General features: G+C 36.5%; 1 protein-coding gene across 1 annotated transcript in view; it reads right to left on the reverse strand.

Annotated features, from left to right (window-relative positions):
* Positions 1-24112, reverse strand: part of LOC150087413 (PC-esterase domain-containing protein 1A-like) — a 151827-nt gene that overhangs the window by 45007 nt on the left and 82708 nt on the right. Inside the window, exon 6 of the mRNA XM_090372054.1 lies at positions 10291-10460. Coding sequence (XP_090228180.1) covers positions 10291-10460 — 170 coding nt within the window. The remainder of the gene's footprint in view (positions 1-10290; positions 10461-24112) is intronic.

Genomic DNA, 24112 nt, shown 5'->3' on the forward strand with positions numbered 1-24112 from the left:
TCACGGTACCTATACACGTGGTGCAGTCGGCGCATGGTCTGAACTGGAAGCGGAAATAGCTAGGGAACGTGTTAAGCAAAACCGTTCATCCGTACTTAGGATAATAGTTTCAAACAGAGGATGCATACGCATACCTCTGTCCCTATTCATAATATTGTGGTCGGATGAACAGATTCGTAGGCTCTCGAGCCATTTACGGTTCCAGAACCCATGCGCTCGATCCATGATAACCGCATCCTCTGGGGAAATTTGATGCTGCTTCTCCCAAAAATGTTCGGCCACAGCAGATTTATTGTAATCAGCGGTTTTTATAGCATTTGCATGCTCCCCCAGACGATCCTTGAGCCGTCGTTTTGTCTCGCCCACATAACATTCCCCACAATCCGGGCATTCTATCCTGTATACTACTCCACTACTCAGGTCCTTTGTTATTGGGTCTTTTACCTGAGACAACACAGTGTGCAACCTCCGCCCGGGAAGCTGCACACAGCGTGTTTTATAGCCCCGCAAAATTCTAGCGAGATGCTCAGTAACGCCCGGATAGTAAGGAATGTATGCGGTAGCGACAGGAACAAACGGTTCCTGACGGTTAGACTCTATTCCTCTACTAAATCTGTCTATGATCCTCTGGGGGTATCCGCATTTTCTAAGGTCTGCTGTGACCCGTCTAATTTCACATTCTTTGTCCTCAGAGGTGGTGCAGTGTGACCCTGCTCTATCTAGTAGAGCTTTCACTACACTATTCTTATGCTGCCCAGCTTGTGCTGAACTATAATGGGTGTACTGGCCTCTGCACATAGGTTTTTTAAACACAGAAGTTTTTAGCCTAGGGCCTACCCTAGCCTGTTATATATGGACGTGCTGCAGGAAGTTTTGTTACTGCTGAGGAAGGGAGCGCAAGCTTCCGAAAGCTCCAGAGATTTTTATCGCTTTTAATCCGGTTTATTTTAGTGTATTTTATCTCAAGGATTTTATCACAGTTTTAATGTTTTTACATGTATATTTAATATAATAGCAGTTTTTTGTAAATATTTATTTTATTTTAATATGTAAATAAATATTCTAGTTACAGTAAATGCTTATTCTTATGGTTGGTGTGAGCTGATTTAATACTAAAATATGAATTTTCCCAACCTCAGAGGCCTTTTTCAGGATATTGATGATAAGAAAGCTCCTGGTCCTGATGGTATTTCTATATTTGTTCTCAAAACCTGTACTCCTGAACTTACTCCCATTTTTTGGGGCCTTTTTTTCACTTTCTTATTCCTAAGGTGTTTTTCCTTCTGCTTGGAAATTTGCAAAGGGTTACAAATCCCTCCCATCCAATTATCATCCCATTGCAATTACTTCTACTCTTTCTAAAGTAATGGAGAAATCAATTAACCACCAACCCTTAAACTACCTAAAAACCTTCAGTTTGATCAACGATCGCCAATATGGATTCTGTCAGTGTCGATCCACTGGTGATATTCTGGCTTACGTTACCCATTTATGGACAAACTGAATGGAAAAGTTTGGTGAAACACAAGCAGTTGCTCTTGACATCTCAAAGGCTTTCGATCGTGTTTCGCATAAAGGTCTTCTAAATAAGCTTCCATCTTATGGTTTGCCAACTGTTTTTTGTCATTGGTTATTCACTGAGGGTGATGGTAGATGGCTCTCTTTCTTCTAACTTATCCACTAATGCTGGTGTCCCCCAAGGTTCAGTTCTTTCCCCCACTCTTTTCTTCTTGTATATTAATGACCTTCTTCATTTACAGGAAATCCTATCCATAGTTTTGCCAATGATAGCACATTGCATTCTACTTTCCATTTTGAAAAATCTTCAGTCTACAGAAGTTCAAGTCTAATGTCAATAAATATCTTCTCTTGTCTTCTCAACCTCCAACCCAAGCACCGTACTAAGTACTACGGGTTATAAAAACTCGTGTTTGGGGTTTTCATAAAAAAAACAACAACAAAAAAAAAAAACTAACTGATCGTAAAAGCACTTTGTTGACAGACTTTCAGGGACCAGTTAAATTACATATAAGCAGTAATTTTTTGGGACAGTACAGCAATGGTATGGCATACCGGCACCTTTATTTACAGTGACTTGTGATATTTGGATGCAGTACACTTTGAAATTTGTAATATTCCATAAATTTTTCACATGTTTACCTACTATTCAAATAAGCTTAAATTTATTTAACTCATTTGCATTTTTCACTGTTTATTGTTAAGATATTTTCTATATAAAACTTCATAACCATTTTAAAATTCTAAATTACTCAGTTGGACTTCTGTTTAATGAACTCCTTTTATAGCAAATTTTTTTGAGTTCCCCTTGGAAATTACATTTAAAATAGTTTCCATTGAGCAAAGAAAATTTTCATATAATGAACTGCTTAGGAGAGACTTAACTGGGTATGCACTGATCGCACTTCTGGCCTTCAGACAATTTAGGAAATTAATGTTGCTGCTAAGCAAGAATTGAAAGAGCTAAAGGGATTAACACCATTCTACAACTAAGGAGTATCTGGTAAAACCAATCCAACCATCTGTCTCACATAAGGAGAAGTCGAGCTGGTCAACAGCGAGAAGATCAAGGGGTATTCCCAATGGGCTCTGGCCCACCTTCTACTGCAGTGGTATCCAACCTTTTCCCATACAGGGGCCATATTCAAAGTTAGATTTCTTTCAGGGACCACACTGAGTGATACGAGAAAAATTAGTGCATTACATTTTCCATTATCTTGTTACATGTAAAAGAAGTTTCTGTTTTCATGTTACCATTTTTTATTTTCAGGCTATATATAAAAAATAGCAAATTCCCAATACTTTTATGTATAACTAATCTATATCACTAATTAATTTTTTAGTTTTTATTAAAATTATAAAAATATGACTTTCTTTTGTTTTTCAAAAAAATATCTTACTTTTGCCTTTAAATGCTTGCTTTAGAAAATTTACAACCTGAAAGGATCACTGGTTAAGGTGAATATAAGGTGAATAAATAAAAATAATGATACATCTAAAATTGAAAACATTATTAAGTACAATACACGATTACATTCATTAAAAAAAACATTTAACGAGAAAATTTTTTTGATAATTAGCAAAATTTAAAATGCTGTATTCACTTTCCACACAGGCCGTAGGTTTGACACTGCTGTGAATCAACTATAAGTACCCCATTCGAGAATTAGGAGAGAGTGATTTACTTTTACCCCGACAAATAATATTCTGTTGTTTCGCGGAAGTGCATTACCCACATTTTTCCGTAAATTTTCACCTCTCCCTCTCTCTCTACATGGTCACAATAGCTGAATATCTGATTGACAACGACATTTTGGACAATTAAAAAAAAAAAGGAAAGAAAAGAAAAAATTCAAATTTAAGAACTAGTAATTAATAAATAGATTTAATAAATAGTAACAATATCGATGACGGGAGAAGGAAACTGAGGACAACGAAGGTATTAAACCTTCTAAACGTGAAATGTTGGCATTTGGTAAGAATAAAGTTAGAAAATTGTCTATAAGGCTTCACTTAAATGAAAGAGATACAATTCATGGATTTCAAGAATACCTAATGGAAAAGATGGTTTCGGAAAAATTTAAGAGCATTTGATGAACGTTCTGAATATGATACCAATTTCATCAAGTGAATGCGAACGAGAATTTTCACAAATGAATCTCATCATCAGTCCAACCAGAGCTTCGATGACAAAAACAATTTCTTCACTACTATTTCTTAAAATTGTAGGCCCACCAGTGACACACTTCGATCCAGCAAATATGTCGATTTGTGGCTGCTTCGGAAACTTCTTTCAGCAACAGACACAAACAGATGAAAAGAAGTCTATGTAGTGTGTTGGATGAAAATTCAATAAAAATTTGGAACATTCTATAAAAACTTTATGAATTTTTTTTTACTAACTTTTACTTTTTATGCATTTTACATACTTGAATAATAAATTTATGTTTAATAAACTGTGTGTTAATATAATTAATTTGTTGTTCTTATTCCAAAAACATTATTACTAAAGTAACAATATCAGGAAATAATTTTTTTAGAGTACTGTACTTTTCATATCCTTTTAATTTTCAACTTTTCCTAATAGCAAAGAATGAGTACCGGTACCTATTTTTTTTACAAATAAAGCGCATATAAGCAAATACAAAGTGGACAACATACAACTGACACCAGATATGTGCATCAAAGTTCTGATAAAGCACCTGAAATTTATGATAAGTTTTACACTAAGCGCCAGATTTTAAAAATAATAAACCATCTGTTCACCAACACAAAACTTGCAAATGAATTCAATAACTTTCCTTATTCTATGCTAAAACTAACAAATATTTGGATAGCATTGAAAGACATGAAAAAATTTAAAAAAGTAAAAATAAATAAAAACTACTTGTTTCACCAATAAATACATTGTTTCAATGTTCTAGTTTTCCATCTCACATTCAGTAAAGATTAAACAATGTCCATAATAAGCTCCTTAATTACATACTGTATGCCTTGAAGGTAAACTCTGAACCAATTTTTGATAATTGTAAAACTGTATTTTGGTCCATTCCTGGACCAAAATACAGTTGGACCATTTGGTCCAACACAGTAGTCAATTCAGCCTGATTACAGCTACGTTATCCTTCCCAAAATGCAATGTTTCAGTTCATCTCAAATGCATTAAAGAGGGTTAGGGGCTCTGAATAGGCCAGTGAATCTTTTTCAATCCTGTCTTTAAACCAAGTCACCACAGGCTGTACAGTATGAAATGGTACATTCTCATACTGAAAAGGAACCCTCCTCCATACTGCTTCCACAGACTAAGGAGAGGGAAATTGTCCAAAACATCAGTGTACTGCATGGCAACCATTGTTCCAGGAATAACATTCCAAGCCCATGAGAAAACTCCAGAAGATGATGGGCAAACTTCACAGTTGAAATGACACAATCTTGTGATTAACAAGATTCTTCAGGTATCCACCAGATCTAAACATGGCCATCAGACTGGAAACCTGTATACCAGTTTTTCACTGCATAACACACAGCTTTCGAACATTCTAGGGACCAATTATGATGGGTGTGAACCAGGCAGCTTTTAAGGACGCAACAGAAAAGATTCTGAATAGAGCTTAACATCTCATTTGGTATCCACAAAGATCTGAAACAACTAAACAGAAACAATCTGTATGCATTTGAAAGTACAGAATATGCCATTTATTGTGATCAAGAATAACATTATCATTAATGTAATGTTATCACTTCTATAAAGTCCCAATCAGATGTATTAGTATTAGTAATGGCTGCATGGTGCAAGAAATCCTATGGCTTATGGTGCAAGAAAGCCTATGGCTTATGCTGCATCAGCCAAAAAAAAAAAAAAAAAATATCCGAACAAAACAATGATAAAAACAACAAAAAAAAAAAAATAATAATAATAATTAATAAAAAAATAAAAAAAAAAAAAAGGAAAATAAACCTATCATCCTATGCTTCCCTTACCCGAAAGTACTATCCTGATGACCTTTGAATTTCCCCAAACTGTCGGCCTCTACCACCCACGAAGGCAACTTATTCCAGTAATTTATAACTCGCCGGCTAAAATAAAACTTCCTGCAGTCCAGTCTAAACATTTCCCCCCGTAACTTGAATTTATGTTCCCTAGTTCTAGCATCATTTATAATCTTGAAAATTTCATCCTCATTCGTTTTACCGATGCCTCTCGGAGCCTTAAACATCTCAATCAAATCTCCTCTAAGGAGTCTAGTTTCCAAACTCTGCAACCCACATATTCGAAGTCTTTCTTCATAAGGACGCCCTTTTGCCGATCTCACCAAGTGAGTTACCCGTCTTTGCACCCTTTCAAAAAGCTCGATGTCTTTCTTTAGGTGCGGTCTCCATAGCTGAACACAGTATTCCAAGTGTTGTCTAACATAAGCCTTATATAATGGGATTATCACGTCCCTATCTCTACTTGCAAAAGTTCAATAGATCCTCGATAGGTGCATGCGTGTGTGTGTGTATACACACACACGCACGCACAGCACCTTCGTAGCCAGGTGGGCAGGAGCAGCAGTGCATAGCATACGCTTCATGATTAGACTGGGGTTCAAGCCCATGCCCACCAAATACGGAGGATGCGGAATGGTCAGGGAATGACCACTGTATATCCCCGGAGCAATATGGACTTAGTTGCTAATGCTCCTAAAAACCAAATAACAAACAAACACACACTGTAATTTGTGCCACTGTTTCTGACATTGCTTTTTTGCCTAATCACAAGATAATGCACTTGCAGTGAAGTCATTATGTAACATCAAATTTGTTCCTGAACACCAACAAGTTTCATTTCTATTTACTGCAGTTGCTTTGTACAGTTCATACGGTTGCCAGTGTCATTATTCAGTGAAAGAAAGTACTAACTCTTGAAAAAAATGTGATAGTTTCATAATAGCATTAACCCTTTTCTAATTCTTGATTTTAATACTTTGTTTTTATGTATTACCAGAAACATCATGACAGTGTCATTTTTACTGATGACCTTGAAGAAAATAGTGGATGACCAAATTAAAGTATTTTATATTGTTTGATTTCAACGTTTACGACTTATGTACACATTTCTGCTCTTCATCAATAAACAACACTAAACAGCTGCATTCTTGTTTCACCGATTATTGTTATCAATAAAGCTGTGTCCCAAAATGGTCACAATAAATGAAGTCTACTGTATTTGCATAACACATATGGAAATTGTGAAATATCAAAATGTTCAATTCTTTCCAGATGTCACATACAACACACTTAATGTGGGACCCAATTCACCTTAATTACAACAAAATTCGCTATTTAAATATATAATATTATCGATTGATTGCTAAATTACAAGATGCTTAGCATACAAAGTAGTAGTTGCTGAGATAAATTTGAAACAAAATAAACTGGTTACAGTTATAACCAGTTTCTTTTGTTTAATAATTCAGAATTTTATACAAGGCTACCACATTTGTAGGTCTGAAATGGTAGCCTTGTATAAAGTAAATAATTTTCAGTAAACTATATGAGCTGAATTTCAAAGTCCAGCCATTCTGCATCGCCTAAATTCCAAATTACTAGTGAAGGTGAGCAGAAGGTTTGGTGAAAAGCTTTATGGAACCACAATAAATGCCTAGCATACTGAAAGGTTATCACCCAATGAACTAGGCGCCTCCGTAGCCAAGTGGGAAGGAGCAGCAGTGCGTAGCACACGCTTCTTGATTAGACCGGGGTTCGAGCCCGTCACCACCAAATACGGAGGATGCGGAAAGATCAGGGAATGACCAACGCATATCCCGGAGCAATATGGCCTTAGTTGCTGATGTTCCTAAAAACGAAATAACTAACTAACTAACTAACTAACCCAATGAACTATTGTGAGCAGATGAGCGAACCTGCATCTTTGTAACACCAAGTATTACTACTTGGATCATGTAGTAATACTTGATCCTTGCATCATGTGGCCATTGCTAATACATCATATTACATTATGTAATATGATGTATTAGCAATGGCCACATGATGCAAGGAAGCCTATGGCTTATGCTGCTCCAGCCAAAAAAAATAACAATAATAATAAAATAAATAGAATAAAATGATAAGAATAAAATAATACGAAAAAAATTTTAAAAAAATAATAAATAAGAGAAAAGGAAATGGACAACCTAAGCATTTCCCCTGCACCCGTAGGTAATTATCCAGCCGATCTTTGAATTTCCCCAAACTGTCAGCCTCTACTACCACGTAGATAATAACTGATTCCAGTAATTTATAACTTGCAGGCTAAAATAAAACTTCCTGCAATCCAGTCTAAACATCTCACCCCCCCCCACTAACTTGAAATTACAGCCCCTAGTTCTAGAATCATTTACAACCATGAAAATTTTATGCTCATTCATTTTGAATATGCCTCTCAGAGCCTTAAACACTTCGATCAGTCTCCTCTAAGGTGCCTCGTTTCCAAGCTCTGCAACCCACATATTCGAAGTCTTTGCTCATATGGACACCCTTTTGCCAATCTCACCAGGCAAGTTACCTGTCTCTAGACCCTTTCAAGAAGCACAATGTCTTTCTTTAGGTGCGGTCTCCATACCTGAACACAGAATTCCACATGTGGTCTAACAATAACCTTATACAATGGGATTATGACCTCCTTATCTCTACTAGCAATTGTTCGATACATCATCGATAGGACACCATGGGCCTTCCTTGCAACCTGTCTACAATGCTCAGAGAAATTAAAGTCTGACCGTATCATAACACCCAAGTCACTTTCCTCCACTAACAGTTTTAGTTCAACTCCACCAAGTGTATAAGTTATTTTGGGGTTACTGTTCCCCAGGTGAAATACCCTAAACTTTGCTGGATTAAACCATAAGCTGCCGTTTTTCTGACCATCCTTGAAGTCTAGGTAATCTGAAGAAGTTCTTCTGGGTGATCATTAACTACTCTACCGATCCTTACATAATCTGCAAATTTACACATCACACCCTCTATCCCTTCATCGATGTCATTTATGATCAGAAACAACAGTGGTCCTAATACTGATCTTTTGGGGAACCCCACTTCTTACATCAACCCAATCTGAGGAATAACCATTTATCACAACCCTCTGCCTCCTACCCTGAAGCCATCCTGCTATCCATCTAAGGACTTTCCCTGTGATTCCAACCTGTTCCAGCTTATAAAGTAATGGCTCATGTGGGACTGAGTCAAATGCCTTGCTGAAATCCAAATAAACAATATTGAAATTATTCCCAATGTCCGGCACTTGAGTAACCCTGTCAAAATAGCTAACCAGATTAGTTAAACATACATTAGCACTTTTCCAATCCAACGGAATCAATCCCAAGTCTAGTGATGCTCGCATAATTAGCCCCAATGGTTCTATGCACTCACTTGCCGCCTCCCTTAAGATTACCATGTACAAATTTGTATATGCCATCAACCTCAGGAGCCTTATTGGCCTGTAGGCTCAAACGTTTTTTTTATTAAATAAACATGTGAAATTTCAACATCATTAATTACATTTTTTTCAACTTCACTCCCATAATTTCTCATTGACGTGAAGGGTTTTGTTTTTCTTCTGTAAATATCGATGCAAAGTAATTGTTGAGTTCATCTGCAACTTCAGCTGAGTTATCTAATACTATCCCATGTCCACTATATAAGGGTCCAATCTGGTTTGTCCTCTTCTTTGCATTTATGTAAAGAATTTATTTTCCTATCTCTTTGCCAGCAATTCTCATCTGCCTTTGCCAGCCTAACCTTTTTTGTGGCACTATTACAGATCAATATGTAGCTGTTATAGGCTTCAGTACTTTTTATTGCTCGAACTTTTCCATGATGTCTTTTTCTGCTCAAGTAGTCTGGGAACTTCATTATTCATCAAACTTGGAATGTTCCTCATGAAGTATTTTTTTAATGGTATATAAGCATTCAAGGCTTCTGTGATTAATGTTTTAAAAGGTATACCATAGTTCAATTGTATTCACTCTCTGCAAGATATCTACCCAGTTAATAAAACCATGTAGCACCTTAAGCCATCATAATTTCCTTTCCTGAAGTTATAACCCATTCCTTTGCCTTTAACTACTGCTACCTCTTTCTCTTCATCGTCCACTGTAGAACTCCACGATCACTTCCTGCTACTGGTTCCTGTACTGGTCCCTATTATGTCATTTGGTTCATGGGTGATGAGGTCTAGATTATTGTTTTCCCTAGTACTTTCCCTGATATGTTGATTTTAAAATTTTGTCCTCCATGTGGAATTTCCCTCCCATTTACACAAATCAATTAGAGGCAAATTAAAATCGCCCATAATAAGACATTCACGCTTACTTGCCCATTCCATTTGCATGTAGAAGCTCTTATCATAATCTTCACAATGTAGATTACTCCCACTCTCATTATACCTTTGCTTCCAATTATCTCATACCATACAGATTCTATGTGGTAGAATATTCTCATTATTCAGTGTGATAACTACCTTGCTTACTTGAAGTGTAAAAATGGCCAAAACATGTTTGGATTCAAGAGCAAAGTCTAATTGATTTCCATCTTTCTGCAGTTAATAAGATAAATCTTTTTAGGCAATGAAAAGCATTGTGGAGAGGTTCTGTAGTTCTTTTTCCTTTCACCCTCTGATTTTCTTATCTTTTCCACACTAAAAGTGTTACAGATTATACAAGAATTGAATAAATTTATTTTATTAAAACAAGTTACAAATTTTGAGGTTAGCATATGTCGTATATACAATACCTGTGTGGAAGAGAAATTCCCCATGCTAAGCAGATGTGAGTGAGTATGAGATTAGTCATATGGCGAACAGCAGGTGGTTCCCAGTGAATTCCATCCTTGGCACGCAAATGCAGTTGCATCATAAGATAATGATGGACATCAAGCACATCAAAACCATGACTAGATACTATCTAATGCAAAAGTTTTGACCAATTATAGCAATAAATATAATTAAATAAATTATACAAGAAAATCAAATTATACATACATTTAAAAACAAAGTGATTGTTATTTCAGAATGAAAGATGACCACAAGAGACTACCTCATAATTAAAGAATAAGTAATTAAAAACCTGGCATGACCGGGTTAAATATAATATTTGGTTAGATATCATTTAATATGGTATAAATATAGCTAATTAACACTACACAGGAGTTTTGCCATACATAATAACAAGACTGTTGTTATTATGTATGGCATAATAACAACTGTTGTCTTGTCATATTAACAAGATAACAGTTGTTTCAAAAGAGTGACACACATTAATATTATCAGGACAATTAATAATTATTGAAATCAGATTTAAATTTAGGAAGACAGTTTTATGTTATATGGTAAATAATAAATAATAAGTAAAAACTAAATAATAATTTTGTATTTAGTTATCTAGATGACAAGAATAATACATGAATGGTATGGAGAACAGTATTCACTGCCAAAATCAGTACTACTTATAAATTAAAGAAAAATTTTTACAGGCAATGTTTCTAGATCTATTATAGTATCCTGTTGTCAGGCCAGAGTTTGGAAAGACAAAATTCTGTAAGCAATCAAGAAAGATAAACAAAACCTTCTGGAAACAACTTTCTTTTTTCTTTTTTTTTCAGTTATTGGAGAATTTTAAATGTCTGAAAGAAATTTCAGAAGTAATTTCTTATGACAGGGTCCAGTAATAAAAGGAAAAGCAAATCTGTTACAATAATATATCACATAAAGTTAACTAAGAAGAATAATGCATGGGAGGAAATGTTTTACACTATTTTCATTTGCATAACAAGAAAAATCATCAACGTACACAAAGCTGACTTTTTAAAAGCTGGAAATTAGGTACTTCTAGGCAGGAGGAAAAGAGGTGTTTCTTTGGTAAAAAAAATAATAATAATAAAATAAAAAAAGGAGATTTTTAAAAAAAAAAGGCAATGAAGTTTTTTAACACCCACACTGCATCAGAAATTAAATTTCTTATTAAAATACAGTTGGATTGTTTACCAGCAGTGTGCTTTTCATTAGCTTACATGACATTTTTTCTGTGTGCATTTCTCTTCAAATTATCAGTTAGACATTAATTGATTATGATTACTTCAAGAAAGATATTTTAATAGATTTTGCAACTATCTAGAAATGTTGAGTAAAAGTTGTTTATGACAGTAACACTGTTTTTCAGAATTATCTGTTAAGAGCAGTTCTAAAACTGCACCAGAAAGAAAAGATCTGAATTTGATTTCTTCCTCCCCCACCTGGTTGAATATTCCTGACACTCAGCATTGCTATGACAAATTATTAAAATGTTAAGAATGACTTGGGATAACTTGCTATATTTCATATTTCCTTGTGCACATGTCAGTTACAAGTAAAGATCACTGTATATGAATTCTTTCTTCTTTCAAAAAGTATTCTGAAATTCTCTAACTAATCTTTATTGCTTTGTAAATTGAGAGAGAGGGTATATCATTCCTGGGCCATAACATATGCACTGCATTGGAATGAATATCTACAGCATAAAGGGTTTTTTTTTTTTTTTTTTTAATGGCTAACTGCACAATTACAATAAATTAACCTCAGTTGTTTTATCACTGCCTTAATCATTAAAAAATAAAAAAATATATGTAAAAAATTCACAAATATATTTTCACCAAATAAATCTATATTAAATTAATTTCCCAAGTTTGCTGCTCAGTTTTTTTTTTTTTTTTTTTTTTTATGAAAACCCCAAACACGAGAGGCATTAGAACCTATAGTACTTAGAACCGTGCTTGGGTTGGAGGTTGAGAAGACGAAAGAAGATATTCGTTGATATTAGATTTGAACTTCTGTAGACTGTAATTTTCAGGAAATACATAAGAAGGAAGGCTGTTCCAGAAAATGACAGTTGAATGAATAAATGAGGAAGATGAAAAGTTGGTTCAGTGAGTTTGAAGTTAGGCAGACAGTAAATGGATGTTGCTTGCTTGCTGGCGTCATGTGTTTGGACTGTTTTGAAAGAGAGAGTGGAAATTATAGATGCCAATTCAGAAGAACAGTGCCCAAGGAAGTATCTGTAGAAAAGGTATGCAGCAGAAACAGTAAGTCTATGAGACACAAGTGGAGAGACTCTGTTAGAGATGAGTCATTAATTAACCTAAATGCCCTCTTCTGAATGGAATCTAGAAGCTTGAGAGAGGTTTTTTGTTCCCACAACTGGGCATCATCCCAGTTGTGGAAACAATATTCCATGGTAGGGTGGATTTGCGATTTGTACAGAGTGAACAGCTGTTTGGAAGAAAGGTAACAGCGACAGCAAAAGAGAAAACAAAGTTTTTTAGATGCAGAGAAAGCAATATTTGTAAGGTGCTTGTGCCAAGAGAGATTAGAAGTCAGGGTAATCACCAAAAGAGATATATCATCTTGCCTAGAAATCGGAGTGTCACCAAAGATAAGCATAGGAGCAGAAGAATCCTTTTTGCGAGATATAAGACAAGACAGAGTTTTAGAAGGATTGAAATCAACTAAGTTGTCTTTGCCCCACTGGAGAATTACCTGAAGATCGGCATTTAAGGAATTGGTAGCGGATATTCCAGAAGTTGAAGCTGATTGAGTAGGGCAAATATTCTCAAAATGGAAAGTGGAATGCAATGTGTGATATCATATATCATTGGCAAAATTATAGATAGAATTTCCAGTCAATGGAAGAAGGTCATTAATATAGCAGAGGAAAAGAATGGGTGAAAGAACTGAACCTTGGGGGGGGGGGGAAGCATTAGTGGAAAAGTTAGAAGACAGGGCCATCTACCATCACTCTCAGTGAGCAATCAGCCAGAAAACTGGATAACCAATTACGAAAAAAACAGTTAGCATTAGCAGAGGCACATGATGCAAGAAACCAAGCTTATGCAGCATCAGCCAAAAAAAAAACAACTCTCCCATTTCATCCCTCATTCTTTCCAAATACCTGTCCAGCCTAGCCTTAAATTTATTTAGGCTATCAACTTCCACAACAAAGGATGGAAGTCTGTTCCACCAACCAACTACCTGCTGGCTAAAGGCAAACTTCCGCACATCTATTGTACATCTGTCTTTCCTCAATTTGAATTCATGCCCTCTCAGGTGATTATTCTGAGCAAGAGGAAGAATCCCATCAGCATTGAGCATGCTCAAACCATTCAAAGCTTTCTACACCTCAATCAGATCACCCCACAGGTGCCTAGTCTCCAGACACTGTAATTTGCAAAACTTAACCCTTTCTTCGTAAGAGCAACCCTTTGTTCCATTCACTAATTTTGTTGTCCTCTGTACTCGTTCCAATGGCTCTACATCCTTCTTAAAATGAGGCCTCCAGCAGACCTGTATACAGTACTCAAGGTGTGGCCTGACCATTGCCTTATACAAGGAGATAATCACCTCCTTATCCCTGCTAGAAAAATTCCTGTATATTCATTGACAAGACACCATGAGCTACTCTTGCAGACCGTCTGCACAGCTCAGAAAACTTCATATCTGCCTGCACAATTACACCCAGGTCCTTTTTCTTCTGTACCACTGTCAGTGTAGTACCACAGAGTTGATACATTACTCTGGGGTTACTGCTTCCCATATGTAGTACTTTACATTTGTTAACGTTAAACTTCATTTTCCACCTCTCAGCCCACTGTCCGACTTTTCTAGATCCCTTTGCAGCAGCATACTGTCATTAGTGTCCTTAACAACAGTGCCAACCTTCGTATCGTCTGCAAACTTGGACATTAAGCTTGATATACCATCATCAATATCATTTATAAATACAGAAAACAACAATGCACCCAACACTGAACTCTGAGGGACTCCACTAATAACATTAGTCCACGATGAGCAGTGACCACTGATTACCACTCTGTCTTCTCCCACTCAACCATCCCTTTATCCAAAGCAGCAATTTGCCCCCAATACCACACTGCACCAATTTCTTCAGCAGTCTTCAATGGGCAACAGTATTAAAAGCCTTTCTAAGATCTAAATACTGTATATGATAAAGTTATCAAGCAACCCTGCATCAAGTTCCTTTGTGACCACATCATAGTATCCAATCAAACTGGTCAGGCAAGACTTTCCCTTAACAAAACCATGCTGTGTCCAAGGTATAACTGAAGTGCTTCTTTTACCAGTGCCTCTATTAATTTTCCTGGAACAGAAGTTAAACTCACAGGTCTATAATTACTTGTTGCCCTTTGATCCTCCTTTGTGAATTGGGGTGACATTTGCACATCTCCAGTCATTGGGTACCTCTCCCCTGAGTCCAAAGAAGCTCTCATAATTATGGCTAAGGGTTTGCTTACTTCCTTTGCTGCCTCCTTTAATATAACTGGATAGATCCCATCCAACACAGGTGATTTTTTTATGTTTATCTTTAACAATTTCTCCTCCACTTTCCTCAGTTATTACAAAATCATCTAGCTCACTGCCAGAGTTCAATTCACCTCTGGCATTCCCCTCCCTAAATAACTCCTCATGTGTGAATGTAGATGCAAAATACTCATTTAGTTTGTTAGCCACCTGAGCAGGATCATCAACAGTTGAACCATCAATATAGAGAACTCTTTGTTCTCTATATGGTTCATCAACAGTTGAACCATCAATAAAGGTAAAGAACTCTTTGCTGTTTTTCTTTGCATCCTTTGCCAAAGATTTCTCATAATCTGCCTTTTCCTGCCTAATCTCCTTTGTGATTTGGTTACAGACCAGCTTATATCTATCATAAGCTTCCATGTCACCCATTAATTTATATGTATCCCATGCATTTTTCTTCTCTGCCATATTTCTCATTAGTTCATCTGACATCCATTGAGGCCTAAACCTTGAAGAATATTTCTTAGTTGGTGTGTAAAGCCTAGTAGCTTCCAAGATTAATTCTTTGAATGCTTCCCATTTTGAATTTGCTGTTGGTAACATGATCAGTTGGTTCCACCGTATAGAATTTAAATACTGTCTCAGACAACCGTAGTTGCCTTTACGAAAGCAAAAACCCTTCCCTTTAGTCCTGATGGTAGTTACCTCTTTGAGTAAATCCCACTTCAGCACACTGTGATTGATCACTGCCACCTAGTGGTTCCTTTATCTGCAGATTAATGCATAAAGAATCACTACTGATAATCAGATCAAGAGTATTGCTCCCTCTAGTTGCCTCCCGAACATGCTGATGTAGGAAACAATCATCCAATAAATCCACAAAAGCCTTGCTATTGTGTGAGTGACCAACCCACAAATTCCAGTCAATATCTGGGAAATTAAAATCACCCATTTTAAGACTCTGATTTACTGGCCCACTATTTTCCTCTACAGTTTGTTATTAGTAAAATAAGAAGAGGAGTTTACCTCAATATAGTGCATAGTACACTTCCGCATGATACCCTCCAGAAATTAAAACGGAAAAAACCGACAACTTACCGGTACATTAGGGTAAAATAAAAATAATTAAATAATCAATTTAACACAATTCAAATCAATATAAAACAATTAAAAATCAAATTAACCCAATTAAAAGAATCTAACGAAAATATTCAAAACGATCAACGTAGAACATATTGAGTAGTACAGCTCTGATTCATACTGTCTAATTAATTTTTAAACTCTTATTGATTATTTCATTCAGTTCCTGTCTCTCCAGCAGTAAACAATCGATACACACAACTATGGGATATTTTTTGAATGGCTTGGTACAAAATTACATTAAATCTACACTAAGGTACTCGGCCCAAAGTTACCATATTTCTTTTCTAAAATATTGCCTTCAAAACAACATCGTTCCGAAGTTTGCCAGGGTGAATTTAAATCAAAAAATTTCAGGCATAAAACAACTAACACTGGCGACATCGCGTAATATTGTTAAGCTTGCCTTAAAATATCGATGTTCGAATAAACAAAAAGACCTTTCTCAGGTTAGGAAGCTTCACGATAAATTAAAAAATTATCTACATCCGAACGATTGGTCTGTATTGAAGACCTCCATAGATTTGCGACGGGAAGCACAGGCCTCAGAAATAAAAAACAGACACGTTAATAAGTTGCAAACATTATCGGATAGGTCAATACACGTTCATGCGAATTCTAACACATTGTCGCGGGCTTGCGACCAAGTTCATACGAGTTGGGTGACATCCCCCCCCCCACAGACACACAACGTGTTACCACAGAATATGTCAGCTAGTTCACGAACACCCCCTCACCAATTATCCAACGAACCGACATATCAACAGGTCACAAATCTTTCCTCGTGTACACAATCACAGGACCAGATTTCGCTTTTATCCAAAGGACTAAATTATAATTTACCACCTCGAAAACTGCCTAAAAAAACAAGGCATAATTGATATTGAATTTGGACTTAGAAATGTTCTACAAAAAGATTTATTTATTCAACAAGTTAACCAAGTAGTGAATAACATAAAAGAAACGCGACTTCCTAAATTGAATACACATGACAGTTCAGCTTTATGAGAACTTCGGGGAAATAAGGATATTATTATGGAGAGGGCAGATAAAGGAGATACAGTGGTAATACTAGATAAACATGATTATATTAATAAGTTAGATTCAGTTGTGTCAGATACCTCCACTTATCGTGAAGTAGACCCGGCACTGTTTACCAATTTGGTCAATCAATACAATAAAACATTAACCACGTATCGAAACAACGACTACATTACTATGGTTCAGTTAAAGGAATTGAAGTCCAGAACATACAATATTCCTGCACTTTTCGGTCAGGTAAAATTACACAAGACTGGGTTTCCTATTCGACCTATTGTTTCCTACAGGAACTCGGCATTTTCATCCTTAGCCACACATGTATATAACATTATAAAACCCTTTAGACAGGTAATACAATTAGGGATTAAGATCTACGATACATTATTTAATAAGCTTAAAGACTGTAGACTCGGCAACAATGACAATTTATGCTCACTAGATGTTACCTCATTATATACGAATGTAAACGTTGAATACACATTAGATATTATTTGGGATATGTTAAATAAAAACTCGACACCGATTAATTATACGAAGCTACCTATTAAGGAAATTTTTCACTTAATTAAACTGTTAGTTGAGGCTAACTACATCACCTTTCGAGACAAGGTATACAAACAAATTTTTGGATTACCAATGGGTTTGAGCCTGAGTGGCTTAATGTCAGAGATCTATGTCTCAACGATTGAGTGGATACGTTTGACACCTTTTCGAACCCGTATCACATACTATGGGAGGTATTTAGATGATGTTCTAGTTATTACCGATAGTAATACTATCCAAGACATTTTACATTCGTTTAATAATATTCATTCTAGACTCAAATTTACATTGGAAAGGGAGGATACGGATACAAAGCCATTAAACTTTCTAAATTTCACGCTTACCCGGGACTTGAATAAAATACAATTTAGCATCTATCGAAAACCTACAAACACTGGTATGCTTCTACATTATAATAGCTATCACCCGTTCACCTACAAAAGATCGATTATCTTTAATCGATTTCTTAATGCCTATAAATATTCAACGACGGAATCTGCTTTGGACTCAGAAATACAAATATTAACTAGCAGATTCTTAAACAGGGGTTATTCCATTACCACAATAAACCGAATTAGGGTACAAGCTAAGGATAGGATACAAAATACTACACCAATCAACAATAGTAATATCAAAAAATACTTTATTTCTGTCCCATATGTTGAATAGTGGCACAAACAACTTAACAGATTCTTTAAAGATACTGAATTTAAAATTGTAGCTAGGCCAGTACGGAAGTTACACACTATACTGAACAATCGCTCTGTTCTTTCAGCGTTCGCAACACAAATTAATGATCTGGTATACAACATTTCTTGTGGTGATTGCGACTCGTCTTATCAGGGTTCGACCTGATTTTCTCTTAATATTCGTGTAAATCAACATGAAGCCCCAGTTCGTGCTTCTCGTTCAGCAGCTTCAGAATTAGCCTTTCATGCCATTAACGAAAAACCTACTTTTTTATTTAACGAAGCCAAAATACTTAACTTTCAACGTAATTATACGCAACTTAATTGCAGAAACCGTTGAAATTAAATTACACCAGAATTCTGTTAATGTTCGGCGCCCATATTTGATCTCCGATGCGTGGACCTTCACGCGCATGCACGAAGACAAATAATCCCTATTTACGTACCAGGTTTAACCCGATTCGGTAATTTTCATTCCTGTGATCACGACATACGATCGAAAAGCATTGTCAGCTTAAGGAAGGAAAATCGTTTTGAATATTTTCGTTAGATTCTTTTAATTGCGTTAATTTGATTTTTAATTGTTTTATATTGATTTGAATTGTGTTAAATTGATTATTTAATTATTTATATTTTACTCTAATGTACCGGTAAGTTGTCGATTTTTTCGTTTTTATTTCTGGAGGGTATCATACGGAAGTGTTCTACGCACTATATTGAGGTAAACTCCTTTTATCATTTTACTAATATTATTATCAACATAGAACATATTGAGTAGTGCAGCTCTGATTCATACTATCTAAACAGTTTCTTATTATACTCATCAGTCATTAGGCCAATAACACACTCCTATTCTCAATTCTGATCTCTCAATGCTTACGCCACACCAAAGTGACTCGACACTGCACTGTCCAGCAATGACGACTAGCTTCACTTCCTTGGATTTTGTGTTTCTTAACTAATAGTATAACCCCTCCTCCCTTCCTATCCTGTCTGTCCTTCTGTACACATTGTACTGCCCAAATTCCAGTTCTGCATTCCTTATATCTGTGTGACACCACATCTCTGATATCCCAACAATATCTGCCTTTGATGTTTTGAGCAATACCTAAAATTCATTAAATTTATTTACCAAATTCCTAGCATTGGCATATATGCAAGTATACATGCACCTGTTCCTATTCTTAGCTACCCTAACACAACCCATGTGTTTACTTGTACTGCAATGACTCCCAGCAGTCTCTGAAATATCCTGCATCTTGTTTTCCAGGTTGCTGTTAATTCTAATTGAAGCGGTGCAAGAATCACTTTCACCTCTGCCAGTGGCTACTGTTAATCTATTGGTACATGTATGCCCCAAGCTAGCAGTTTTCCAACCCACCTAACACTGCCTCGATAGCATCAGCAAATATTCTTGCACCCTTTATTTATATGTATTCCATCCCTGTAGAAGCAGTCTTTCCTGTTAACAAACACAGACCAGGCTGAGAAAAATTCTACCCCTTGAGCCTTGCACAATCTCTCCAGGGCCGAATTAATTGACAAGACTCTCATCATATACTCCCTCCTATCGTGTCTGGACAGAATTGCAGATACTCTCAAATTCAAACCTAATTGACGGCTTTTTTTCAACAGTGACCTGTACTTGTTAAGTAATTCCACCAGTCTCCTACTCTTTATATCATTAGTGCCAACGTGTACAACAATATCACCTTTTGTTCCCTTAAAAGATGATATCTGCTCTTCAACGTCATCAAACTTTGCCCTTGACAAACATACCCTTGTCCCGTTCCACCTATCCTTTTTACATACCCTGTGGGACCAGCGCATTCTGCCTTGGGGGTTGCTGCTGTGTTGCATGATGATCAAGTGCAAGCTCTCAGTTTGCACACCATAAGATGGAATCTTGTTTTTAAATCGAAAGCCTTTGAGATGTCAAAAGCAACTGCTTGTGTTACACCGAACTTTTCCATCGAATTTATCCATATAAGGGTAACATAAGCCAGAATATCACCACGGGATCGACACTGATGGAATCCATACTGGCGATCGTTGATAAGACGGAAGGTTTCTAGGTAGTTTAGGAGTTGGCAGTTAATTGATTTCTCCATTATTTTAGAAAGAGCATAAGTGATTGCAATGGGACAATAATTGGATAGGAGGGACTTGTCACCCTTTTTAGGAACCGGCTGTATATGAGCAAATTTCCAAGCAGAAGGAAAAACACCTTTGGAATTAGAAAGAAAGTGAAAAAAGGCAGCAAAGAATAGGAGTAAGTTCAGAAGCACAGGTTTTGAGAACAAGTGGAGAAATAGCATCAGGATCTGAAGCTTAGCATCAAAATTCGTCAAAATCCTTCTGATATCCTTTTGACGGGAAACCATAGGAGGCATTGAATGGAACATTTTGGGAATGGTGGGAGGTATTCTATCAAGGTCATTAATACACAAGTTGGAAGAAAAATGAGATGCTAGTAAGTCAACTTAATTTCTTGGCTGAAGTGACAACAGAACCACCATCTGGTTTGGACAGAGGTGGGAGCAGAGATGGGCAAAAGTTGCAGCCAATAGCTTTGGCAAGAGAACAGAATGCTCGGTTACCATTAGAGAAAGAAGAAAGTTTTCTACTCTTAGCCTGTTCAAAATCTAGTTTTGACTGGTTAATAAATGCTTTACAATTATTGCGAGCTTTGGAGTAGGCGGAAAATGAAACTGAAGAATTGGAAACAAGCCAATTACGATATGCAACATTCTTCTCTTGAACAGCCTTAGCACGTTTATTGGAAATCCGAGGTTTAGATAAGGGACGAGATATTTTAAAGTGGAGTGTGGAATAAAGAATTCCATTCCTACAAGAATAATTTCTCTGACATGATCTGAACAAATGTTGACATCAGAAGTTTTGAAAAAGTAATCCGACCAAGAAAAAGAAATCTCGCAGGTCATCCCATTTTGCATTCTTCTAATGCCAAGCAACGCGAGGTTGGGAATAGCCATGAGATAAAGGCTCCATTGGAGAAGAGACCATCATCAAGTTGTGATCTGAGGTGCCTAAAGGACCACTCACTTCGACCGTGTACTTAGAAGGGTTGTTTGTGAGAAAAAGATCAAGTGCGTTGGCTGTATGATTAGGATTGTCCGGTATTCTGGTAGGTAAATGAAGAATCTGTGCAGGGTCATTAGTAATTGCAAAAGCCTCAGCATCTCGACCAGCTGGATCAGTGTGACTAGAAAATGGAAGCCAGCTGGAGTTGTGAACATTAAAATCACCAAGGAAAATTACCTCACTGTTAGGAAAGTTGGACTGGAGAAAGTAAAGTTACAAAGAGAGGAAGTCAAAGAGTTCCAAGTGATTATTGGAGTTGGGAGAACGGTAGAGACAACAGATGAATTTGACACAATGAAGTAGAGAGACTTTAAGCCAGAGAAGACCGAAAAGAGGAGATTCCAAATTACCAAGTCTCTGATAGGGAATATCGGAACAGAAATATGCACAAGTACCACCCTTGGGGCAAAAGGAATCATACAGCGAATAATTTGGGCAACTGAGATGAGCAGTAGTTGAATCAACCAATAACTGATATTCTGTCAGAAAAAGTACATGAGGTTTGGCAGAATACAAGTGGAAATGGACATCATTGAGATTAGAATTGAGACCACGTATATTTGTGAAATAAACTAGGAAGTATTTGGGAGGTTTAGATCTTTTCGCAGATATGCTTACTCAATTAGTTTGACAATTTCTGGTATATTCAACAGTAAGAAACTGTGGGGGGAAATGCTGTATGAAGTAATGAAATTTTTGGATATGGCGTACACATGTTAAGAATATACCTAGATCCTTTACATAATGTGGCCTCGACAATGCCTCCTGCATACACACTACTCGGACTCCCTCCAGTCACTATCTGGCAGAGTAGAGGTAGCAAGATTATACACTAGATGATCTAGAAGCTTCCTAAAGAGTTACCAATAGATTCGGTCCGGTGTACTAACTAGCAGCCCGCCTGCAAACACCATTTTAGAGCTGTACACTCGAAATGCAAGGAAGATTGAATCTCGCCATGATGTTCATCATCACCTCAAAAGTCAGTCATACTGCATGATGGAAGAGTTGACTGGAACTTAGTTCTGGAGACTAAACATGGATTCCACCACTTCAAGCCTCCAAATAAGCAAAGTGGTGGTATTGCACCGGTTGATGAGAGTCATCTCCACCTAGTATTGCCTGGTAACACAGAGGGGGCGACATTCCTCCATGTGGTGTGGGTGCCACACCTCAACTGCTGTGTACACCTGCTGGTTCACACCTGGGTGGTCACCCACAGTGTGCTTGTGCACAGAGGTTATACCCAGGATTACTAACAGTCCCATTATGAAGGTGCAAGCACAGGATTTGGCTGTCACAGACCGTCCAAACTTTGCCGAAATTGGGTCCACTTGACCTGAATGACACCCGAATATCAGTTCCATCAGCGTTTTAGACTCCCAGGTAGCAAGTACAGCTTGCCTGGCATATCTGAGAGAATGTCTGTGATAACCTCAAGGACCATAGTTTAAGTGATCAGTCCTATATTTCTCTTTGGTTAAGAATGAGGATCTCTTAGTGGTCTTAATACTGAATGTGTGTGGTTAGTTTTTGCTTATAAATGAAAATGAGAACAATTTTTAAATTGCAAGTTTATACTTTTAAGCCAACCAAAATGGCAAACATATCTAATGGCTGTTAAAAACTTGTTTTCACAAAGACAAATTGGAAAACAATGAAGTAACCAGACTGATTCTGCAAAGAATTATATACATGTATATTACAACTCATCTTTGGTGGGCATAGTTACTTCAAAGTATTCCTGTATATGACATAACACATACATCACAATATCTACCCCTGCCTGAAAACACTGCAGGAAATCATTTTTTCAAAATCCTTTCAGCATTGCCATTGCATTGTACTAATCCCCTTTTTGATATTAAAAGAATTATCCATTGAGAATTTTTTGACTCCACAACAAAACAGTACCCTAAATCCCACTATCAAGGTTATGAAAATTTCACAGCAATGACTTTTTTTTTTGTATGAACTCCCCCCAAAAGGGGGGGAGGGGTAGAAAAACCTTTAGTATTTGTATTATAAATATTAATATCAGAAAAAAATATTAGTATTTAGTAGTAGGTATGGAATGAAAGCTGAGAAAACTGAAGATGCTTGTTGACATTAGATTTGGAATTTCTATAGATTATAGTTCTCAGGAAAACGTCAAAATCTCATAACACTAGTATTCAATTTCAAGGTAAAAATGATTTTATTATTTTTCCCAAAATTATGATATTTTTTAAAAAAATATGTAGCCAATCTATAGTTTTCTTTTTTTAACAAATGTTCTTTTAACAAGTTAAAAAATTGCAAAAATGTTTTTCCTTTTTTACCCCTGAACTTGCTAAGTATGAAAAACATGTGGGGGCAAAAATCTCAAATATCATTGATGACATTAACCAATATTAGCATTAGCATTAGTAGAGGCATATGATGCAAGAAAGCAAGCTTATTCAGCATCAGCCAAAAAAAAAAAAAAAAAACCCCCTCTCCCATTTCACCCCTCCGTTCGTTCGAAATACCTGTCCAGTTGAGCTTTAAATTTGTTTAGGCTATCAACTTCAACAACAAGTGATGGAAGTCGGTTCCACCAACCAACCACCCGCTGGCCAAAGGCAAATTTCCGCACATCTATCCGACATCCGTCCTTCCTCAATTTGAATTTATGCCCTCTGAGGTGATTATTCTGAGAAAGATGAAGAATCCCATTGGCATTGAGCATGCTCAAACCATTCAAAGCCTTATACACCTCTATCAG

Source organism: Mastigoproctus giganteus, chromosome 4, assembly GCF_048544385.1.
Source record: "Mastigoproctus giganteus isolate SK-2022 chromosome 4, ASM4854438v1, whole genome shotgun sequence".
Lineage (NCBI taxonomy): Eukaryota > Metazoa > Arthropoda > Arachnida > Uropygi > Thelyphonidae > Mastigoproctus > Mastigoproctus giganteus.